We start from the raw sequence: 25467 nt of genomic DNA, 5'->3' as shown, positions 1-25467 counted from the left end.
ATGTGTGAGCAAGGGAGGGAGAGAGAGAGAGGCAGCTGGAGTCTCACACACAACTGTAGTCAGTCTTGGAATCTGAGCGCTGCCAAGAGGCGAGTACAGAAGCCAGCGTCGTACTTCCATGAGGATGACATGCTCTCAGAAGAGCACAGGAGTCTGTTTTGTTAAGGTAAGAGCCTTATGCTTCGTACACTTCAGATAAACGCCAGCTAATCTGAATAGCATTTAAAAGGTGTTGCAATTTTATTACTAGTTTTAAATTGTTGCTGTAGAACTGACAAGAGGCAAACTCAAATTGAAATCGAAATACTTTGAAATGCTTCCTTCTGCATGTAATTGCATTTTTCCATGGTAACAACCTCAACAACCTCATAATGGATTGGATTTTTAATGTAATAGATTTGAATGGCTTTTGACCTCTGTCATAATGCCACAGACATGCCAGATCATATAATCTTACATGAAATGCCAGTCATCTGCTCTTTTATTTAGATATTTGTAATCTATATATCTATCTATCTATCTATCTATCTATCTATCTATCTATCTATCTATCTATCTATCTATCTATCTATCTATCTATCTATCTATCTATCTATCTATCTATCTATCTATCTATCTATCTATCTATCTATCTGCAAAATGCATACATCATTATACCGTAGTTAGTCTTGTTTTATTTTATACTATATATATATATATATATATATATATATATATATATATATATATATATATATATATATATATATATATATATATATATTAACACAGTGTCTAGTCTAGTTAAACTTTACCACCCACTGGAGTCATGACGGCAGTTGAAGTTTCTAAAATCCTCCCTCTATCTTTAAGCGTTTAATCACCCCGTTGTTTTTTTACATGGAGGTGTGCACATGTGTTTAGAGGTTTGCATGCTTGTTTTGATCCTTGACATAAAACATATCACAGCCGACTAAGGGAAAGTGCTTTCATGCACCACTGTCTCTGTTTGTGATCCTCAACCCGGGTTTTAGCTAAAGCGGTGCAGATTCTGTACAATGTTGGCATGGCTGTAACACTAAACCTGCATAAGCAGCGCTCAGTGTTTGAAAGTCTTCGTTTTTTTTCTAGCTTTCATGTCAGTTGTTTGCACCACTTGTGAGTCTGGAAGTTTAATGTAAGACTGTAGACAAATCCCTTTGAGGGCTGAATCGCCAATAAGGATTGATTCTTGTCTGTGTACTTAAAAAAAAAAAAAAAAAAAAAAAAAAAAGGAATGGCTGTACTTCTGAACTCAGCCAATATATGCAGACTGTGATTTATACGTCTGACATGAACACATAATGACATGACTGTTTCACACAAATTAAAGCGCACACTTCCTCTGAGCCAGTGTCAGATGTATAATTGCCTTTCAACACTGAGATAAATCATGAGATAAAGCCCCACATGCTTCCACTCAGGGAAGCTCTTTCCCTCTATCTCTTTCTGTTTCTGTCTTCTGATATCATCCCTCCAATTTGCCTCATAATGAGGTGAAAGATCCAACCAATGTATTTCTTTTCAGGGAAGTACTATAATCATATTTACGCCCTGACCTGAGAAAGTGACCTATAAAAATACATTTTAGGAGGTCAAGGACTGTTCATCTAGCGTCCGTCTGAATTCTAGTCACCAGTAAAACCCCTAGCAATATTAGCCAGCATTTCCAGTATCTGCAAACGTGTACCAGGCAGCCCTCCCTTCCTCTTTGCCCCTCTCTGACAACACACATAATTTTTTTAATCAGACAAGACCTCCGTCAGCTCCTGCCGAATCGCACTCTTGAATTCATTAGATCCTCAGAGCCACACAAAATCAGAGAAAGTGTTCTATCTAATAACTCCGGGTGTAAATGATTGCCTTGAGTCTGTGAACCTGGCAGAATCAAAGCGGATCCTCCAGGCAGGCAATCAACATGGTGCATATCTGATCTGTACCAAAGTTTCAAAACAAAGAAGACAGGGCATTAATATTGCAAGGGAGAGGCCAGCTGTGAGAGCCGTCCAGCATGAGGGATGGAGTGATGGGGAGATTCATACAGGGAGGAGAAGAGAGGAAAAGGTCTTGGGCTCCCCCAAGTGGTAACTGTTGCATATGTGGCTTGTTGTTGGTGTCAGAGTATTGGAAAAGAATCCCTTAAATGTAAATGTTTCCCTCTAGCACTTAAACATATGCAGTTATGTAGGTGATTTAAGCAGCTGTACATATGGCAAGGACGGTCATGGGCATAGAAATCTGCATTAGATTTGCATATTCACCTGGATAAGCACCAGAATCCAGGCAAAAAAAAAAAAAATTATATGTCATTAGAGAGACCAGATTTGGTTCCATGATAGCTTAGATACAAGTACTAAGTGTACTTGACTCTGAGCTGCAGGCATTATTGCTAAATCTCTAATTAATAGGTGATATATGGCACGTCCCGAAAGTGTATCTTATGCCCATCTCTCCTTTTCCCCGGCCAAATCACTGACCACTTACACCTTAAAATTCATGAGATGTCAAAGGCTGCTTATTATGCAGCGCACATCTAGGATTAATATTCTAATAAGGTCCATGGTAAGAGTTTAAATTATAACTGCAGCATTTAATCATAATAATAATCAAAGTGAATTACATGTTACAAAACAAAAATGGTTTTTATGCCAGCTGGGGGCAAGATGGGGAATTAACAAGGAAAACACAGCACTTTGTTAAACAATATTAAACAATGAAAAAATATATTTAGACAGCTGGTTGGCCACTGTTGTTATGTGTGAATGACGAATACAATGTGCATTTTCAAGAACTTTGCAAAAAAATGTGTTGAACTGGAAAGTATTTTAGTGAAAATGACTTTCCAATTGACAGGAAAGTTGTTCGATTTGAAATTATTCTGTATAAAAACAAAGGACGTTGGAATGTGATGAATTTTCTGAGATGTTAGAGGTCAGCAATGAAGTGGGAGCTCTGAAATACTTGATTATGATTGTTCAGTCGTGGCATTCCGTGGTCTGATATTTTTGAATAGAGTGAGAGTCAGTTTGGAAAGTAAAAATCCTATTAATTTTCAATAGGATAATTTATTTTAACAATTATAAGCCTTATAAGCCTTTAGACCCACTGTTCTGTGAGACATAAGGTTAATTGATGGTATATGCTTTTGTTGAAGCCCACATTATTTCAACTTATTTTTCTGATTTCAAATCCATGTTAAAACCCCCTATTTTCTCTTGCTCTTTTAACCTTTCGTAACTGCACTTAAGTTAGGGTGACAGTAGTTCAGATTTCCAAAAAGAGGACATTAAGGGGAGGAGTTCATGGGCGGAGAAAGGGTGGGGCTTTGACTAACAGTACTGTATATGCAGCTAGATTTTTTTTTTTTATGTTAGGGGGGGGGGGGGTGAAATGCTCGTTTTCACTCAATATCCTGTTAATCTTGAGTACATATAGAGTAGTACTGCATCCTTCATAAATCCAAAAAGTCTTTAGTTTTATTATATTCATAAGAGAAAGATAGTCTGTACCGATTTTTCCCGGAAAAACACGACCTGCTGGAGGCGTGACGTGTGGGCGGAGCTAAAGAATCACGAGCGCGAATAGGCTTTTGCGTTGAGAGGATGTGGAAGCTGTGACATTACCGTGAGGGAAAACCCATCATCCGAAACAAACCATGGCTTACAGTCAGATTCAGCCGTATATTTATGATCCATAATCAGATCCAGAGGCTGAAACTGAACGAAAGCAGCAGCAGCAACGACTCGCTCCGAGCAGGGCTCGAACCCGGGTCTCTGGCATGGGAGGGGACGCACTAACAAGGAGGCAGAGATATTTTAAGCAGTTTTACTCACCGCCTGCGGTTCCAACACACGATCGTGACCCTTTTTCCTTGGGATTGCATCATTCTTAAGAAATAAATGATACGCAAATCCGTCGTCAAACTGGGCCTTGTGAACAAGCATCTTCGAAATGCAGGGAACAAACAAAAACACTTGCACAACTCCGTTGATGCTCTGTAAAAATAAACTCCATCCACTGGTCCCTTAATGCTGTTTTTTTTTGGTAATCTGTGCAGGGTTGTCTTGCCCTGGCAACCAAAAACACACTTCTTTTGTGACATTTTGCGACGCTCTCGCTCTGATCAGTGAACGTCTGTTGTGCTGCTCAGCCTCGCTGTACGGGAGCGCGCGCTCTTCCGGCAGAAGTGCCTTAGGACCCATATAAGGAAATTCCGCTCCATCTAACGTCACACAGAGCCATACTCGAAAAAAACTTTCCAAAACTTGTGACAAACCGGAAGGAGTATTTTGGTAACAAAAATACTTCTTCAAACGTACAACTTAATTTTTGAAACTTTGTCCATGTTTAGCATGGGAATCCAACTCTTTAACAGTGTAAAAAACTCAGTATGGATGAAATAGCATTTCACCCCCCCTTTAAATTAACATTTAACAAGTAGAAATAATAGAAAGAGGGTCATTAGAGGGTCATTTTTAAATAAAAATAACTAAGGCCATTATTTATAATAAATAAAAAGACAATAAGTAGAGAGAATAGAGAATACTATAGTATTAGAGGCTATTCTTTCTATTTAGAATAGAAATAGAATAGAGATTGCAAATGTTAGAGCGTCAAGTTAAAAAAAAAAAAAAAAAAACAAGAAGATGAAATTAGAATAAACATTAGAAAAGTTAGTGTTAGTGCTAGATTTAGAGGGTCAAATGAAGATGAAAGAGACATTTCTTGAAAATATCAAGGACTCAGCTGCTTGGATTGAGGCCCCCGTCCACACGGAGACGCGCTTTGCTGTAAATGCATACATTTTATATCGTATAGGCGTTTCCTCCACACAAATCCGCCGTTTTGGCATAGTGAAATTTCTCTCAGTCTCTGAGTATTTTACTGGATATTATTTTGAAACTGGGTCCCAGAGTGGATAAATCTGAAAATGCAGCCGATGCGTCATCAGCCCACGTCTCACCCACACACTGCAAATTCACATAAAACATTAAAAACATAAAAAAATAAAAAATAAATAATAAAAAAAAAACACTGAACGATTGTCTATTTATTACTAACATTAACACAGATTAATAAATGTATTGTTCCATGTTCGTTTGTATACCACGCGAAAGGTTTATGCGCATAGTCCAAATATTCCTCTCCATTTTTAGTGTATCTCTGTGGCAGAATTACAGCACCAAATACTGGTCTAGCACGTATACCACTTTGTTTTGTGTAGGTTTTGTGTGGACACATATTTCTTGAGACGAAAAAAAAATAAAAAAGATTGGATAGGGAAAGCTCTTGGCTTCGTGTGAACATACTGTAGCCTGAGTTGGGCAGGTCATTCCACCAGAACGGAACAGTTAATGTAGAAGTCCATGAAAGTTTCATCATAGAATGCAAGATGTTTCAATACAAAAATTTCAGTCAAATGTCATTATATTTCATCAATATTTCAATCTTTTAACCCACTTGGGAAAATCCACCAATGGCCCATTTCAGAGAAATCTCCACCAATTAGAGAACTTAACTAAATTGTGCCAAAAGAAACACTCAAACAAATATATATACGGGTATATATATATATATATATATATATATATATATATATATATATATATATATATATATATATATATACACACATATACATATATATATATATATATATATATATATATATATATATATATATATATATATATATATATATATATTTATATATATAACAAATATATTACACCAAAGTCTGTATTGTTCGCAAAGCTTCATGGGATTGTAGATATTTCACTTGTTAAATCCATTAATTACAGAGTCTTGAACCTTTGAATTTTCAAATATATATTTTTTTCCTTCAAATCTAAGTTTGCAATACTGTAATTCAATGAAGCTGATTGGTTCGGTCCATGGCTTGTGATGCATTACAAGAAAAAATCAAATAAAATTTGTATGGGAAAAATACTTCCGGAACTTCCATCATTTTGAATCAGCTATTGTTTGTACTGAAAATAACCTCAGATCTCAGATTATCTTAGTATTAATGTCACTGCAATTATGTTTTATTGTTAGGCTAAATCTAATTGACTATTTTTGTCTTACAGGAAGCTATGGGATAAATGAAGTCAAATCAATATTTACTTTATACATATTTATTTATTTATTTGGCTTGTAGCCATGTAACTTGAAAGCTAAGGTGGACCCTGCTGTCCATGTTGAACAATGATGTGTTTGCTTAAAGTAAATTCAGAAAAATAATAGTGGTGTTAAATATCACTCGGGACAGGCATTCAAACATTTAGCAACATTAAAACTCTGTTTGCTACATTTAAGGAGATGCTCGTGAAAAATCCTCTCTAAAAGGTGAAAAGGAGGTGAGCAATGTTTCACTTAGTCCCAGTTAATTGAATGTATCGCACATTGGCTGTCATGCTTAAACACTCAGCCTGAAAGCTCAGGAATAGACACAGTGGCAGGCCACTCTGCCAGCAGCAATCACTATTTGAGGCAGCGAGCAAGAGCTTTTAGGTCGTGTGACCAGCATTTGAATCCAACCCTAGTCATTCAGTGACATATAATCAAGGTCTGCTATTGATCCAGCTACGTACGTTGATTTCTCTCGGCTCTGATGTAGCTATAACACCCGTACTATAGTACTCCCTCTGGAAATCGATTTAGATGTGGAACATATTAAGAGGACAAGGGAATAAGAAGATGACATTGGAATGAGAATCAATTTGTGAATAAGGGTTGTCACTTCATTCGCTCGCAGACTTTGTTTTAATCATTGTTTGAGACTGCAGAAAAAATCCACATGAGATGCAAACGTTCTCTCGATCGATAATGACGCTGAGGGCCTCGACCGGATAACAGTCAGAGATTTTGTTGGAAATAATTGGTCTCTGTCACCATGACAGCCTGGACTGTAAAATTTCCTTCATGTTTTTAGCCATTAGTCTAATTATATAGCTACTAGATAATCATGTATGCAAATTTAACTCTAACCCCAAACCTGAACCTCAACTCTAAACTTAACCTCAGTACAGGATTGAAAGCAGATCCTGACAGATAGCAATATTGTTTGTAGCAACTTGGTCTATTTCTTTATATATGACTATTGACTATATTTATTTCATATTTTGGCATCCTTTTGTTTAATAAGTTTGAATAAGGAAATATTTCATTTCATTATGTAAGTGCACACAAGAATCGACTGTATATATATATATATGAAGAAAAATATAATGCAACGTCACAAACCTAGATATAATAATAATAATAATAATAATAATAATAATAATAATAATAATAAAAACATGGCTACAATGGTTAGGCAATTTTAAATATGATTATAAAATTCATATAGCAAAAAAGAAAAATTATTCAAAAAAATCACATAAAAATAAATGTTTTGAATATGTATTACTGCACACACAGGAATACGGAGAGGCTTCGGACAAGAATAGGATATTACACAATATCCTTTTTTTATCAATCATGATGACATTTTTTTTTTTTTTTTTTTTTTTGTAGGCTACTGCTGAGACTACACTAGTGATGGTAGAAGCGAGGCTTTTTGAAATAAACAGAAATAGTTGCATCGCAAAATGATTAATGTGTCAACATCTGATGTTTAAAGCTCCATAAATTCAATAAGAACAAAGCAAAATATGTTCAGCAGGGGTTCTGGAAAACAGTTGCAAGTCTTTTCATTAATTTGTAACCTTAATTATGTAATTTAATGACATAAATACCATAAAACTGTATATCTGTTACTGTATATGTAGTCTTTTATTTTTGTATTATATATATATATATATATATATATATATATATATATATATATATATATATATATATATATATACCATATTTTATATATACCATATTTTTGCACCTGAGTATAAGTCGCATCAGTCCAAAAATACATCATGACGAGGACAAGAACATATATAAGTCGCACTGGACTATAAGTTGCATTTATTTAGAACCAAGAACTAAGAGAAAATATCACCGTCTGCAGCCGCGAGAGGGCGCTCTATGTCTTCAGTGATAGACTACAGGAGCACTGAGCAGCATAGATCGCCCTCTGGCGGCTGGAGACGGTAATGTTTTCTGTTGGTTCATTTCTCTCAGTTCATGTCAAATTAATTTTGATAAATAAGTCGCACCTGACTATAAGTCGCAGGACCAGCCAAACTATGAAAAAAAGTGTGACTTATAGTCCGGAAAATATATATTATTATGAAGGTTGTAAAAAACAGAACATTTTGGCTTAACAGATGAGAAAAGTGTGTCTGGACCATAACCCAGACCTGGCGTACTATGCCATCTTAGCAGTGTTTACCGATGAATGCATTTCTGTTAATTGCATGGCTATGTTATATGCAAGGGTTTGTGTGAGACTACATGTTTGATCTTCTGTGAATAGAATACTGAATGAACGCCCTGTGAGATACACTCTGTGAACAACAAAGGGATTACAGTGTAAGAAACGGGTGTTGCATCTTGACAAGGGCTGCAATGACCTCCAACACACTGTAACTTTTTTGCTTTGATTATTTTTTATAGGGAATCAAAGGAGGATCAAAGGCGACTCTACAATGTCAGCATTGCTGATGTCGCCATCTGCATTACTTTCAATTCAGGACTGCCCTCCGTTCATAGCTTATTCATAAGGAGTCACTGTCGTCGTGCCAATCGATTGGCTGCAATGATAATGAATCACTTCCTCTGGCTGCTTCCACTGGTCTTTCCGCACCTGAGCTCTCCAGTCATATTGCTAGAGAAGAGTGATGGAAATCTCTTTCACTGGAACCATCTGATGAAAGGAGATAAATTGGTGCTGCACAGATCCAAAAGGGACTGGATGTGGAGGCAGTTCTTCCTGTCGGAGGAATACACAGGGAGTAACTATCAGTATGTCGGCAAGGTGAGTGTCCACGATAACATTGGCTCAGAACGAGCCTGCTTTTCTAGCAAAACAGGGCTTGGAGGAGATGCAAATGCCTGATTTTTGCATTCCTCTTTTTTTTCTGATTTTTGTTTTAGTTTTCTGAGCTTTATATGTTTTGACACTGGATTTGAAAATGGCGCAGTGTGGCAGGCACTTTGAAAAACTTGATGCCATAATCAAAGAATATAAAGTAGCACAAATATGAATTACACACTCACTGAGGCATGAATATTCACAGAGGCAGAGAGACTGAAAGTAAACTAGAGTTGGAGAGAGTCGTTTTGAGACAGAATATTTTGTAGCAGGGTTTGGTTTTTTACTGCTCTCATTTCCAGGACAAAGTGGCTCCGCAGAGACCTGACAGGAATCAACAATTATGGGCTATTTCACTCACTCTTTTTCACCTCACCACTCACCACCCCATTGACTTCAAACCCGTCTGCAGTGGCTGTGTGAAGGAAGGGACTGCAATTCATCAAGCCGCAGTTCAGAGGCATGCTATATTAATGCCACATTGAATTACATGAAAGAGAAGTCCATGGTGACATTCAGCAGCAGACTGTGTTGTATACATACAAAAAGCATGGAATACGACAAAGACACCAAGAGCTGTACTTTTTCTTTCAAAATTTTATTATTGTTTAGCACATATAACACATACTAATAACACCATAAAAAAGAACATTTGGATGACTTGGTCAAAGGTTACTTGGAACATATTTTCTGAACTTTGGGCATGCTAGTCTAAGTGCTTTCGATTTTTCTTTTTTTTTTTATGAAAGTATAAGGTATTTTCTGTGAGTGTGCAAGACTGCCTGGATAAAAGTGCAATGATTGTAACTTAAAAAATACATCAATGTTGTGTTTACTTTTACGACAATACCTCAAAATATGGCAATGAGAAATACCAGTTTCCTTTCAGTCTGTCACGTTCTACATTATGTCAGAAAGAGACTGACGAATGGGATCTTGCCCGAGAGCCCAATCACCTTCGAGTGGTTACAAAACGAGCCAATGGTACACCAAGTATTTGCATCACGGGCTCTGCCCCGCAGAGCGGGTATATAAGGAGCAGCACGAGGAACTCTCATTCAAGCTTTGGGTTCGGAGCCGAGCACATCGCTTGCTGCTTTCAAGTGATTCAAGAGTGTTTCAAGACAAATTAACTGGTGTTGGTGTGACGGCGCAATTCAGCGGTTTGTCTGGGTTTCCTGCGTCAGCTCCCGCTTTCCCCTGAGCACTTCAGCACTTTTAAAAGAGCGTTTTTCTATTAAGCTAAAAGAGTAACAGAATCCAGAATCCTTTGTTCTCATTTATTTTCTGTTCCGCCACTGGCCCTGCAGCTCTTGTTCCCCCTCTACCCTTGCCAGTTTACATGCAAAGCAGACTCGAGAACCCTTCGCCTTCTCATGCCCTCTTTGCTACTTGGAGTCAGACAAGTGCCCGCACTCCGCCCCCGCTAATGGACGCTATGCCTCCCATGCTGGGGCTGTCTGCTCCACCTCAGTGCCCCACTGTTTGTATGCCTGTAGTCCCCTTGACCCCGCTGGATCGGTTCCTGGGAGTCTGGCTAGAGATTCCCAGGTCATCCCGTTGGCTCATCCGGATGATTAGGCTCAGCTAAGCGATTCAGTTTGCCCGGCGTTCGCCTTCAGGTCAACTGGAAAAAGAACAAACTCTGCCCTGTGCAGAGGATCTCTTTTCTTGGTATGGAAATAGACTCGGTCGCCATGTTCCCGCAGTTTACAAATGAGCGCGCACAGTCACTGCTGAATTGACTGAGACAATTTGAGGGCAAGAGAGCGGTTCCACTGAAACGGTTTCAGAGGCTCCTGGGGCATATGGTCATACTGCTTGGGTTACTCCATATGAGACCGCTTCATCCCTGGCTTTATGACCGAGTCCCGAGATGGGCATGGCAACTGGGCATGCTCCTGGGCATGCTCCTTTCCAAACTTCTTAAAAACTGCAGTTGTTAAGCCCCTCTAAAAATCAAGTCAGGAATCTTGGTGTGATTCTGGAGACAGACCTTAGTTTCAGTAGTCATGTCAAAGCAGTAACTAAATCAGCATACTATCATTTAAAAAACATTGCAAGAATTAGATGTTTTGTTTCAAGTCAAGACATGGAGAATATTTTCACTGTTTTTTTTATTTATTTTATTTTATGTAAAATAATTTTTTAACTGTTTTAAATTCATTTTAAATAAGTAATTTTGTTATAATAATATATATTTTTTTAAATAAACTTGCCTTGCCTATAACCTGTGTCCAGACATGTTGCAGTGTCAACAGATGCCTCAGCCACGCAACTCGGTCGCTATCTCCTCTTGTGGAGCCAGACGCATCTGAGGACGCTTCATGCCATTCACATCCCAGACAGGCTCAATCGAGCAGCCGACGAGCTCTCACGGCAGCAGTCTCGTCCCTGGTAATGGAGACTCCGCCCCCAGTCGGTTCAGCTGATTTAGCACGGACGCTCTGGCACACAGCTGGCTGCTGGGCCTGCGCAAGTATTCACCCAGTGAGCCTTCTTGCACAGACGTTGTGCAAGATCAGGGAGGACAAGAACAGGTCCTAATGGTTGTGCCTTTTTGGCCAAGCCAGACCTGGTTCCCCAAACTTGTACTCCTCGCGACAGCCCCTCCCAGGCCAATTCCTCTGAGGAAAGACCTTCTTTCTCAGATCTGGCACCCAAGTTCCCATCTTTGGAACCTACATATGTGGGTTCTGGGCGGGTCAGCTCAGGTGGTAGCTACCATCACTTTAGCTAGAGCCGTGTTCACCAGACAAGCCTATGCTTTGAAGTGGAACCTCTTTGTCACTTGGTGTTCTTCACGGCGACCCGATCGTGTCAGTGCTTTCCTTTCTTCAGGAGGGGTTGGAACAAAGGCTGTCTCCTTCCCCCATCAAGGTCTATGTGGCCGCCATTTCGGCTCAACATGAACCTGTTGAAGGTAAGTCTCTTCGGAAGCACGATCTGATCATCAGGTTCCTGAGTGGAGCAAAGAGGTTCAATCTGCCTCACCCTCAGCAAGTTCCCTCTTGGTACCTCGCAGTGGTTCTATCGGCACTGCAGAGGCCTCCCTTCGAACCCATGCTCTCAGTAGAGCTAAAGTTTCTATCTTTGAAAACTTTGCTCCTGATGGCTTTGGCTTCCGTGAAGAGGATCGGGGACCTGCAGGCATTTTCGGTTGATGAAGCGTGCCTGGATTTCGGGCTGACCAACTCTCATGTTATCTTGAGACCCCGGCCTGGGTACATGCCCAAAGTTCCCACCACTCCTTTTAGGGATCAGGTGGTGAACTTGCAAGCGCTGCCCCTGGAGGAGGCAGACCCAGCCCCGGCGCTGCTCTGTCCAGTACGTGTGCTCCGCACCTACGTGGACAGAACTCAGTGCCTTAGGACTTCAGACCAGCTCTTTGTCTGTTACTGAGAAGGGAAGGGAAAGGCTGTCTCCAAGCAGAGTTTATCCCACTGGATAGTGGATGCTATTATCCTGGCTTATCAGGCTCAAGACCTGCCATGCCCCTTAAGGATGAGAGCTCACTCAACTAGGAGTGTAGCTTCCTACTGGGCATTGGGGCATGGCACCTCACTAACAGTCATCTGTAAAGCTGATGGCTGGGCGACACCTAACACATTTATAATCTCCGTGTAGAGCCTGTGTCCTCCCGGAAACTCGCTCCTTCAGGCCAGTAAGGACCTGCTCGGTGTCAATCTGCTTGCTGCACCATTCCACTCCACGGACTGGATGCGTGCACTATTCCCCTCAGGTGAGTTCCTCAGTTCAGAACCCTGGGTTCATCCAGCACTGTTGATGTCCAGCACTTGCGTACATGCCCTTTTGGTCAGCCCTGTGTGGGACTAGGTGCCTCCATGTGTTGTGATTCCCCTTTCTGGGCAATTCCACATGTGTATGTCCACAGTAAGTCTCTTCATAGCATGTGTCTTTCCCTTGGCAAGCCCCTTGCCAGCTCTGTCGTTGAAACTTCCTTATATACCCGCTCTGCGGGGCAGAGCTCGCGATGCAAATTCCGCAGATCAAGGTACTTGGCGTACCATTGGCTCGTTTTGTAACCACTCGAAGGTGATTGGGCTCTCGGGCGAGATCCCATTTGTCAGACCCTTTCTGATGTAACGTTTCCATTCCCTCCTTCAGGGAATGAGAGTTACATACGAAACCGAGATGTGTCCAATATCAAATGGCATAACAAGCTGTTTTGTACAAATGTCTGGATTAGGCAAACACTGGAAGTCGCGCACACTGAATCAATATATTGATACTGATTTGAGTATTGAAAGTATCGATACTCAAATAAAAAATATATCTATTGTTTCTAAGGTGTTTTATTTACCAGTGAACAAAAAAACAACAATTAAAGCACACATTTTTTTTTTACTTAAGTTGTTCAAATATAGTATTTGTAGATTTCCAAGTTTATCAGTAAACAAACTTTAACCATACGTAAAAAAAAAAAAAAAAAAAAAAAAAAAAAACATAATTAGTTGAAATTAAGGCAACATTCTGCTTTGTGATGTTTTCCTATGTTTTTCATTTGCCCTCTCTGTCAGTCAGTGTGGAAAACATAAAATGTTATGAGATCCTGCTGAGTGTGTTTGAAGGGTCAGCTGGTAAATTTCAAATCTGTGCATTGCGACACAAAAACTTGTGTTAAGTCACAGTCTGCTTTCTATCTATGCAGCTTTGCTCAGATAAAGACAGAGGGGATGGAACTGCCAGATATGTAGAATCAGACCACTTTCTCTCTCTAAAAACAGCCTTTAGAGCCCAGGATAAATGCATTAAATAAATCTGACCAGATGCTGAACCTGCATCTGCACACATAAATGCATGAAACACCAACTTATTCTTTCTTTCTTTTTTCAATCTGTTGAAACCTGTTAGAACCCATAGAGTCTCATCCCACTGGTTGAAATGTAATTAAGCATCAGAAAGTGACAGTTAGACAGCTTTAGGGCAAATAAACTCATTTAAGGGAAACTAAATGACCCAACTAGTGCGGTATATCAGAGTGATTCTTCAGTTAGGGGAACTTTTCTGTCCCCTACTAAGATTTTAAAGAAAGAGAATATGACTGTGTCTTTTTTTAATTACTTTTACCCAATATTTAAGAGGGCTGAAATTAAAAATGTTCTATTTTAAGGCTTGTTCATTTATCCAGATTTTAAAAACTTTAATCAATAATGAATGAAATTATAAAAAATAATTTCATAATTCTAAATAATAATTTCATAAAAATAAATTCCAAAATTCACATTTCCATTTCCCCCCCATAAATTTACATTTTATTTTACAATAATAAACTTTTGTATTATCTTACAGTAAACGGTTTATTTTACAAAACCAACCTTTATTCACTGCTAGTTAACTTTACTTTTGCTAGTTACTTCTCTCTCAAACAAAGTGCCATTATTATCACGTTATTTCAAGACGTCAAACATGCTAAAGGTTTTATTAAGAAAAGGGCAATAAATAAAATAAATAACTAAAACGTTGAAAGACTACAAAATATTAGCGATTTAGTTAATAACATCAGTGATGAGATCCAGTTTTATGGGTTTATTCTAAGTAGAAGGATGACAATATGGACAACGATAGCAATAAATACAATTTGGATTTGAATTATCACTATTAAAATGAAAAGTCATGTAACTCAATCATGTTCTAAAAGGAAGAACATTTTATATTTTTAGCAATGCAAATGGAAATGCAATGAAAATGCAGTGGTAAAAACTGACTAAAAGCTTCATTAGTATTTAATGGAATATGTTCTGAAGACTTCTACTCTTAAGACTGTGGCTTTTATGAGTTTCTATTGTCCCTAGAGAGCTTTCCCACCAAAAGATGATTCTTCTAAGCTGCTAACCATGATTGAAAACAAGTCTAGCTGAAGTCCGCTGGTTAATAAAACACGACAGCATATCATATTAACATTTTGCTGAAGGAAGGACTTTCTATTACTCTACTAGTGTTTGTTCACAAATAATGTGCCAATAACAATATTCACAAATAATGTGCCAAATATCAAATTTGTGCATTGCGACACAAAAACTTGTGTTAAGTCACAGTCTGCTTTCTATCTATGCAGCTTCGCTCAGATAAAGACAGAGGGGATGGAACTGCCAGATATGTTCTCTCTGGGGAAGGAGCAGGCACAATTTTTCGTATCGATGAGAAGTCTGGGGATTTACATGCTACACAGAGACTGGACAGAGAGGAAAAGGCCTCTTACACACTGCAGGCCCAGGCTTTCAACAAAATCACGGGCCTCCCTCTGGAGCCTGCCACTGAATTCATTGTCAAGATACATGACATCAATGACAATGAGCCCAAATTTACCAAGGCTGTCTACACTGCCAGTGTACCTGAAATGTCAGACGTCGGTGAGTGAATGAAAATTACTTTTTCTCTCGGTGTTGTTATTTGAAGTGCATTTACTGTCATGCTGGAATACTGCACCAGGGTGTGATATTCCTGTCACTGCAGTGTTTTTAAGGTCATGGATGCCTCAGTGCTGTTGGTTTTTCAAGAGATTATTTTTTTTATTTTTTGACTAGTTTTTGGAGCATGTAGTGTTATGAAGTGGAGCATTCAGACAACAGTGAGCTAGACTTTCACAATATTTTGTTGTTGTTGTTTTGCTTGTTTTATTAGGGTAATTTTGTTTCAGCTTTGATTTAAGTATTTATCTTGTCTTGTTAAGTTTAGTTTTTTAGGGGTGTTTTGGCTTTATTAAAGTCTTTATCATGTTGTCCTGTCATGTTATTTAACATTACTAGGGGAAACTTGAGTTAGACTTAAACAAATATTTGTTTTGGTGTGTGTTATTAAGTTGTTTTGTTTCGGTATTGAATGGCTCTGCATTATTATTATTATTATTATTATTATTATTATTATTATTATTATTATTATTATTATTATTATTATTATTATTATTATTATTATTATTATTATTTTGGTGTGTCCCTAAACTCTTTGTTTAGGAGAATTTGATGCTCTCGAGAGCTCTCGAGACCATAACAAACTGGGATAATGCTAAATGAGTACAAGTATTTCCTTTTTATTATTTGGTGTTTGTTGCCACATAAGTAAATATAAATATTTAAAACAAATAAGGCTAGTATCATGGTTCTATTAATAATCAGAAATAACCATATTACCTAAACATAGCAGTTTTCTAGGAATGTGCATTTAAGGTAGTCAAATGCAAATATATGTAAACACTAAAACAGTGCCCACAAGGCACTGCCTCTCTTGAGTCCTGATGTATAGTGCCTGATGGAAGAGATTCTATTTGCTCATCTTATCACATTTACTATTTACATCTAATTCCCATTCTCACATCATCTATCACCACTGTCTCACACAATCAGTGGCTCTGTGCTAGCAGTGACACTGCACCATACATATTCACAGGACATGCATATTCAGGAGATTCATGCTGCTTCTCAGTAATATCATAATAACCTCTGGTTATCCCGTTTCCAATCAAGTCAGTCCTCAAGCAGTGAAGCAGTCTGCTTGATATTGTCTCCCCAAAGAAAATCTAATGATGCTCTTCCTTCTCTGATATGGGTTCTCATGTCCAGTTGGAATCTATTATAAGGGACTGTAAATCTTATTTATGAAATTATTGCCCTCAATCAAGGGGGAACTATCATCATATTATGAAGCACTCGTTACACTCTGACACACAATCCAAGGACAAAACCAATTCCATTAGTGTTTTCCAATTTAAGGAATGATGGTAAATCTAGGTTAGAGGCACTGTAGCCTTTGAACCATAATGAATGTTAATAATCCAGTTTTGAAAACAAAACAATGACCAAACTATTTGCTTTGTTTTCATGACTGTACCCCTTGATAGTAAATTTATTGAGAGCTTGGTTCTTCACATTTGAGAAATGTAATATAATATAAATGTATTTCCAAACACAATCCTTCCCCCAAAAAAAGTCTTATATAGAGGCTAATCGCTTTAAATGTAATATTGAAGTGACTATGTCTTCTCCACTGCTACCCGAAGGAATATTTTATTGCTCAGAGGTTGCTCTTTCACAGTTCTGCAGACTCGGTTATGTTCTCAATTATGCTTAATTGAAATATTGACTTTGCCTCAGATGCTTATCCTAAAATGCCTATAAGGAGAAATAAATATTGGCATGCGGTAAGTCAATAAATGTAATGTATTTAGGTTTAAGAAGAATCTGATGAGAAGTATTAAATAAATATAGTAAAGTTACTTGCAGACTTTAGTATTTAGAAATTTTTATTTACACTGTTGATGTTACACTGTTGACTGTCAGCATAAGAAAGGAGACTTAAGGCCCGTTCACACCAAGCACGATAACTATAAAGATAACGATAAGATATAGTTCTAAAAATCGTTCTCAATATTAAAGAATAGCAGAGTCCACACTACAACTACCGTGTAACGATAAAGGCATAGAGAAACGGTATCGTTGGAATCATTTTCAGGACGATTTTTTTTTTTTTCAGCTGAACATTGACATCCAATCAGAATCAATCCTTCTATAACGAGCTACAGGATTTAAAGCGACAGACGCACGTGCGCTCAGAATAAACTAATATCGTTATCTTTATAGTTATCTTTATAGTTATCTTTATAGTTAACTAATAACATCTATAATCAAACATCTCCATTTGCTCTCCTCTCCACTCTCTAAACTCTTCTTACTTTCTTTCTTTCTTTCTTTCTTTCTTTCTTTCTTTTTATAGGAACTTTTGTAATAGAAGTCAATGCCACTGATGCAGATGATGCCACATATGGGAACAGTGCTAAACTTGTGTACAGCATTCTGGAAGGGCAGCCCTACTTCTCTGTGGAGCCAGAGACTGGTGAGTCCTCCAAACATCTTGCTGAAAACATATTCTCTGCTGACATACCACTACTATGTATGCCTGAGGCTATTTGACAAAGTGAGGCAGGGATGTGATTTTTTGTATGTGGAATGTCTGAACCATAAAGATCACACACTGCTGCGCCTGGTTAACACATCCAGCTACAACAAGAATATTTGTTTTACACGAAATGGAATAAAACTTTGAATTGGAGCAAATTACTATGCTTGGCTTGTTTTATTACTTTTGCTGGGAAGAACAGAAGTTAAGGTTGATAAATGTTGCAATATAAAGGTTATGGATAAAAAAAAAAATATTAAGATGAAGGTATAAATACAAACCCAAGAAGGAATAGAAAATACTGGCTCTTTAAGAAAGTATAGTGCTATAAAACAAATATATTATTAGAAAACAAAAATATTAAAGGTATATATAATGCACATTATGAACATACATATTATGCTCTTTTACAAAGTCTTGATTTTGTTTTTGGGGTGTAGAGCAGGCTCTCATACTAGGTTGTTTGAAAAACACATTATTTTTCACATATTTTACATTATTACAACACCTCAAAATCAAATCAATTTGAGCGTGATTTAAACCCGGATGATTGTAACCACTCTAAGTTTGTCTGTCTTGGGAAAGCTAATGTGTCTCCAACATAATGATAACACTCATTGTCTTCTCTAGTACAGCACAACAAGGTATCGTCATATTCGTCAATATTTGTGATATCACAAATCCCGGAAAATATCAGTTTTAGTCAAAACGAGTCGTTTGTTGTAGTTTTTGAAAAGTGAAATATTTTGAAAAAAAAAATAAAAATCTCCTTTTTGAATTGCACTTTGAGTTTTGTAACTATGCAGATATTTGTATGCTTTTACACAACAAATTTAAAGACTAACTTAAGTTGAAAAAGTGAAAAAGCATTAAAAAAAGTTACTGTTTAGTATGCAGTAGGTTACCTGGAAATAAACTGTGAATAAATTGTGGATAAATAAATGATTATATACATGTTCTTTGGGAAAAAAAGTAAGAATGTATCATAATAAATGAAAAAGTATCTACATAAAAGGTGCAATATGGATTATTTATTTTATTAATAATAAATGCAGAATATGCAGTGTGTGTATGGAGAATTTGATTTACATTTACATTATATACATTAGGATATTACAATATTATGTTTTTCTGCTTTTTGATCATACTACATTTTCTGTCCAGGAATTGTCAGAATAGCTCTTTCCAATATGGATCGAGAAGTGAGGAAGGAGTATCAGGTGGTTATACAAGCGAAAGACATGGCAGGACAGATGGGTGGTCTGTCTGGAACCACTATGGTCAACGTCACCCTTACAGATGTTAATGACAGCCCGCCACGTTTTGCTTACAGTAAGATATCACTAAATTATGCTTAAGTGCTTATTAAGCACTTATTAAGTGTTTTTGAAGTTAATGTGAATTGCAACCTATCTACTGTTTGAATAGTTTTTCTGACATATTGCATTTCTTGAACTCTGAATTGTATTTCTGGTGTATTTCCAAGTGAGAAATAGTATTTAAAAAAAAAATAAAAAATCTAATTGCATGGAGCTAAAACAAATGTTGAGTTCACTTAAATTCTGCTTAATTAGCTGTTTGCAATTGGTTGGCATTTTAGTTAAGCAAAATGATTAAAGATTTTTTGTTAAGAATAACATGCACCAATGAAAATACATCTAGAATTGCGCATTAAGACTGCATTAAGTAATTGAATAGGGTAAATCTTGACTTTAAACACCATGAAGGGCTTAGAATTAAGACCAAAAAAGGGCATAAAATTGTGCTTATATGGTTGAAATGAACATAACCTCTTTCATTTTCAAGGTTCTTACCACCTAAGCACTTATGAGTCAGCAGAAATCGGATCAACTGTGGGTCGAATCAAAGCCAACGATGGTGACGAGGGAGAAAATGCTGAAATGAAATACAGAATTGTAGATGGAGATGGCAAAGAATATCTTGATATAATAACAGATGAGACAACCCAAGAGGGTGTTATCGTCGTCAAAAAGGTAAAACCCTGTATCGGTGTTTATGAATATGTTATGATTTATGATGCTTTGAAAACAAACATACTTATTGATCTTCATCCAGAAACTAGACTATGAAAGCAAGCGCGTTTACACAGTGAAAGTGGAGGTGACGAACACACACCAGGACCCCAGCTTCACTGATCTGGGCCCATTCTTAGACACAGCCATCGTCAAGGTCACGGCCAAAGATGTAGATGAGCCTCCTGTCTTCAGCAGGCCTCAGTATGTCTTTGAGGTCAATGAGGACACACCAAAGGGAATAGCAGTTGGAACTATTACAGCCTGGGACCCTGATGCCACACATTACCCAATCCAGTGAGCATTTGAAATATTTAATTATTCAACATTTACTGCAGGGACTTCACTAAAACGATTTGCACCCACGGTAGCATATGGTAGTTTATTTCCACACGCTGTCTGCACTGCACCCGATTCTCTAAATAAATTATGCAAATCAGATAACGGTGCACACACGCCCAACGAAAAAAAAATAAAAAATCTGTTGAATGCAATTCCCAATCTTGCAGACTGGTATAGCTTCAGGTTGTGGAGGATGAATCTGACATAATTTAGTGCCTGAATCAACTCTTTAAAATGACAAAAATGCCCTCGACCGCAGAAATAATATATCCAAACAGTGTGTTTGGATATATGCCCAGTTTTCACTCTTCTTCTTTATTTGATTATCATACGATGAATTGCTGATGCCATGATGCCTAGAAAATGTACACAAACACCAATAGTGCTGACTTTTGGTGTGTAATATATTAACTGTAAGCCAAATTTGCATGGAAAATTTTGGTATGCAGCAAAAAGGATGACCATTTGAATATGCATGTCAAAGTGCTAATTTGTGCAAATTAAAGTGGTTCATACAGTACAGCAAAGTGTCACAGTAATCTCATTTACAATAATACCCTGACAGTTGACATTTGTCTAATATGATCCAAGTTATAATATGCAATGGCTTCCCTTCTTTAAATTTCATGGAATGTGAGTGACTGTTGTCATTTTCTTTCTTAAACGTGCCCATAGATATGCAATAGATCAACACACAGACGCAGAGAGACTCTACCACATTGACCCCAAGAATGGATCCATCACAATTCTTAAGTCTCTTGACAGGGAACTGTCAAAGTGGCACAACATCTCAGTACTGGCCAGTGAAATAAGTAAGTGAGCACATGCATAACGAAACAGCCTGGTGACACATCATATAATGTATATATACTGCCTTCTTTACATTGTGATAATCTTTACGTTATTCCTCTAGATAACCCTCATCAAAGAAGCCGTGTTCCTGTCTTGATAAAGGTTTTGGATGTGAATGACAATGCGCCAGAATTTGCCATGATTTATGAGACATTTGTGTGTGAGAATGTCAAAGCTGGGCAGGTATTTATACTTTATCCTTGCTTATGACTGTTATGAATGTATCATTAAAAAAATGTGAATGCTTTTTATATAAAATGAAATGGTTCAAAAACCTGCCTACCATTCCAGCTCATACAGACTATCAGTGCCATCGACACAGACGATCCTCTTGTGGGTCACAAATTTGTATTCAGCTTGAGTTCAATGAATCCAAACTTCACCATCTTTGATAATGAAGGTGAATAAATCTTTCCTTTGACGTTTCAATCTCGAATCTTATGGAAAATGCATGTGTTTAATCTTCTTTTCTGTTTTGGCACCAACAAAAACAGCTTTATTTTTGCTGTTGTTTGACTCAGCATGAGATAATATCTTCAGCTCTGACTGTTTGAATGTTCTCTTAACCCCCACCTCTCCCAAAGATAACACAGCCAGAATCCTGACCAGAAGAAGTGGGTTTAACAGGCGTGAAATGAGTGTCTACTATCTGCCAGTAGTTATCTCCGACAGCGACTACCCCATCCAGAGCAGCACCAGCACGTTGACCATTCGCGTGTGCAGTTGTGACGCCACCGGCAACATGCGTTCCTGCAGTGTCGACGCGTTGCTGCTCTCTGCTGGCCTCAGCACTGGGGCCCTAGTGGCGATACTTCTCTGTATCCTCATCCTGCTTAGTGAGTTAATGGCCATCGGATTTTAGAATTCACATCATAACCCAAGGCAGACTTATTATAGTTTTATTTATTATTTATTATTATTCAATTTGCCTTTTCAGGTTAGTTTAGTGTTCATTAGCTTCCATCTCCAGGTATTAGTTTTCTGGTTTTAGTATTTATTATAGTTTTTCAGTATTTATTTTAGTTTTAGTATTTTAGAACTTCCAAAGTTGAAATGTAAAAAAAAACAAAAAACATCTTTAATAGTGTTCATGTTCTCAGCACAGTCTAGTATTATTACAGTCTAGTGGTATTTTCTCATCCAATTCAGGAGTTGTATCAAGAATTTAATTGTGATTCACACAAATTTTTTATAACATAATTATGACAGAATTTATTAATTTTGAGTGTGAATCACAGTTGAATTCTAACAAAACCTAAAACTAAACTTAGTTTAGTTTTTTTTTTTTTTTTTTTTTTTTTTTTTTTTGTCATGAAAATGTATTTAGTTCAGTTTACTGATGTTTTTCCCAGCAATTTATTTTAATTTTATTTTATTTTTATTTTAAATTAATGACATAAATAGCTACAAATATTTCCTTCCATATTGTGATGTATATCTGAGTAAAATGGATTAACCATAAATAAATAAATAAATAAATAAATAAAGGAAAATCTGAATGAGAGATTGTAAAGGGCCAGGTTTTTAAGTGGGCTAAATGATTAAGTCCTGTAAACATCACAAGACAAGTCTGTCATTTAACTGGAAGATCCATTTAAAAAAAAAAACAAAAAAAAAAACATACAAGCTAAAAAAATGTTCAACAAATGATAACCATGTATGAATGAATTCTCCTCAATAAGATAAATAAAATGCATTTACAAAATAAACAGGGTGAATTTCTATTTTTATGCCGACTTTAACAATAACAACACTGACCCAAGGTGTATCTTTTCACTCTTTTCCAGTGATCGTGGTGCTGTTCTCAGCTCTAAAGAAGCAGAGGAGAAAGGAACCGCTGATCATCTCCAAAGAGGACGTCAGGGATAATGTAGTCAGCTACAATGACGAGGGCGGCGGCGAGGAGGACACGCAGGCTTTTGACATCGGCACACTGCGCCACCCGGAGGTGATTGAAAGCAACAAGCTGCGCCGAGACATCATCCCAGAGATGCTCTTTCCCTATCACAGACCTTCACCCATGAAGGAGTGTGCCGATGTCAGAGACTTCATTATTAGCAGACTGCAAGAAAACGACACAGACCCTTTCGCGCCTCCCTATGACTCTCTCGCCACTTACGCATATGAGGGCAATGGATCAATTGCTGAGTCACTGAGCTCTCTGGAGTCCTCTGTGACTGAGGGAGACCATGAATATGATTACCTCTCTAACTGGGGCCCGCAATTTAAAAAGCTTGCTGACATGTACATCGGGAAGGATACGGGAGTTGCCATCTAGGCTCCTGTTCAATGACATTCTTATTATCTGTATGTACGCTCGGATCTCACTCTGCGCTCTGAGGCATAACTTGAAAAGGAAGAAAAAAAGGATACTTCACAAGTCCTCTTTCTTTGTTTTCTACCAACACAAGCAGAATTTCACTTTTATGATGGATTTTTTTCGTGGATGGTGTTGTGGTAAGGTGATTTTGTGTTAATAGGAGAAGTGATGGTGAATTTTTTTTTTTTTTTTTTTTTTTTAATTAGAAAAAAAAACACTTGACTGAGGAGCAAAATAAATGAAGGATTTTGTGAATAAATACATGGACAGTGACATGACTGCCTTTAACTGACTGTAAAGGACTTTTCCCTGTTCCTCTTCCTTGATGATGGTGACATATCCTGCATCACAAATCACATTGTGCTACATTTTTTGTTCCATGATGTTATGACAAAAACAATTGATGAAAAATGTATTATGTTTCTTAGAAATTCTTCAAATGTATGTTTTTTATTATTATTATTTTATTTTTATTTTTTATGAATATTCGCCCCCTAGGCAAAAATAAAAGGAAATTTATCCAACTTTCTTTCTTTGTTGAAAGAAAGGAGATTTTTATTTTTATTATAATTATTTTATTCAGTTACAGTGAATGGGAACTGAAGCCTTCAAGCCTACAAAAAAAATAAATAAAAAAAATAAGCAAAAACATAATAAAATATAATACAAAAATATTTAGTGTCTTTCAAAGTAATTTGATGCTTTATGTGAACATATATTTGAGTCCATTTTTAAGAATTTGAATCATCTTTTCAATTAACTGGTTGATTCACTTCACAAAATTGGTTTGAATGATTCATTTACAATTTAGATTGATCCTGTTCCCAACATCTTATCACTGGCTCAATTTAGGTAACATTATCTGTAAATAATGATTAAAGTTTGGTGTAAATCTCACGCAAAGCTAATTTTTGACTTCAGAAGGCTTATATTATTGCACGAATGTACTGTATGTATTCATTTAAGGTGATTTTGCAACCTTTTTTTTATCTTGAAAGCTTCAGTTCTCATTCATGGTGATTGTATGGAACAAAGTCATTAGGAAAGTCTCCAGAATTTATGTTTCACAGAAGAAAGTAGGCTATGTCATACAAGATTGTAACGATGTGATGCTGAGTAAAGAATCAGAATTTTCATTTTTGGATATACTGTCTCTTTAACAGGACTTTCCATAAAGGGATTTCAGTTAAATTGTCTACATTTAAATGTGAGTGGAGAAATGTTTTATCACAGACTCAGCCTCTCTACACATCTTGTGAAGTGCTCCCTTGTTGAAACATAATTGCAGCATTATCATTACAGCACTGAAAGCTTACAGAGGAACAGGGGAGCATTTCTACATCTGTATGAGATGTAGTTCAATTCAACTTCATTTGCTTGTGTGAAGTTTGCTTAATTTGCAAAACTGCAGATTACATTGAAATCAAACTGGAATGCTGCAGTACACTGAGCTTGTGTGAATGAATGTTGTCAAAGTGTTTTATATTCACATTTTTTAAGTATATATTTTAATAAAAAATATGAATGCACTCATGGCCGCCTAACCTTTTCTGCTAACATTTTTTTTTATTTTTTTTTTGTTAGGTTTCATTATATCTCTAGAACTCACAAAGGCCACGAATTGAAGGCTGACTGATGTTAGGTGGCATTTGCTGAGAGACAATCAGGGTTCTCTGCTGGGGATCTTCTAAAGCAAAATCTTTTTCCACTGTGGCCTGCCAAATTTTGGAATTATTTTGGCCTGTTTGGCCAATCTTAGCTGTGAGAATGCATTTGAATTTCCCAGTGGAAACTTAACAGGTTCTGCATTCTCTAGAGCTACAGTAAAAGTATGTTTAATGCAAATGTTTAATTTAAACGGTTGCTGTTGTGTTGTGGAATAATTTATTTGTGCTGTCAAACTTTAGTTTCACAAATGTAGTTTTTCTGTTTTGACAGCCAACGTAGAACACAGAGAGAACTCCTTTAATCAAATATTCTCTCAGATAATTTTTGACAGTTTGTTTTAAAAAAGG

General features: G+C 37.1%; 1 protein-coding gene across 1 annotated transcript; it reads left to right on the top strand.

Annotated features, from left to right (window-relative positions):
• On the top strand, positions 1–24985 carry cdh10a (cadherin 10, type 2a (T2-cadherin)). The gene is made up of 12 exons (XM_026205970.1): positions 1–166; positions 8575–8935; positions 15072–15366; positions 17723–17842; positions 19070–19237; positions 19712–19899; positions 19982–20235; positions 20956–21092; positions 21194–21315; positions 21424–21532; positions 21717–21968; positions 22920–24985. The coding sequence occupies exons 2-12, from the start codon at positions 8717–8719 to the stop codon at positions 23408–23410; spliced, it is 2355 nt and encodes a 784-aa protein (XP_026061755.1). The 5' UTR covers positions 1–166; positions 8575–8716; the 3' UTR covers positions 23411–24985.
• The last annotated feature ends 482 nt before the right edge of the window (positions 24986–25467 follow it).

This window comes from Carassius auratus, chromosome 27 (genome assembly GCF_003368295.1).
Source record: "Carassius auratus strain Wakin chromosome 27, ASM336829v1, whole genome shotgun sequence".
NCBI classification, from domain to species: domain Eukaryota; kingdom Metazoa; phylum Chordata; class Actinopteri; order Cypriniformes; family Cyprinidae; genus Carassius; species Carassius auratus.
Note: the sequence above shows the minus strand (reverse complement) of the source record. Positions and strands in the feature narration are given on the sequence as shown.

Bases quoted from the DNA above. Each gene is read 5' to 3' on its own strand.
- cdh10a (XM_026205970.1), top strand. From the start codon at position 8,717: ATGATAATGAATCACTTCCTCTGGCTGCTTCCACTGGTCTTTCCGCAC. The intron at 21,093-21,193 runs GTAAGTGAGCAC...TTATTCCTCTAG, and splicing joins AGTACTGGCCAGTGAAATAA to ATAACCCTCATCAAAGAAGC. The intron at 21,533-21,716 runs GTGAATAAATCT...CCTCTCCCAAAG, and splicing joins CACCATCTTTGATAATGAAG to ATAACACAGCCAGAATCCTG.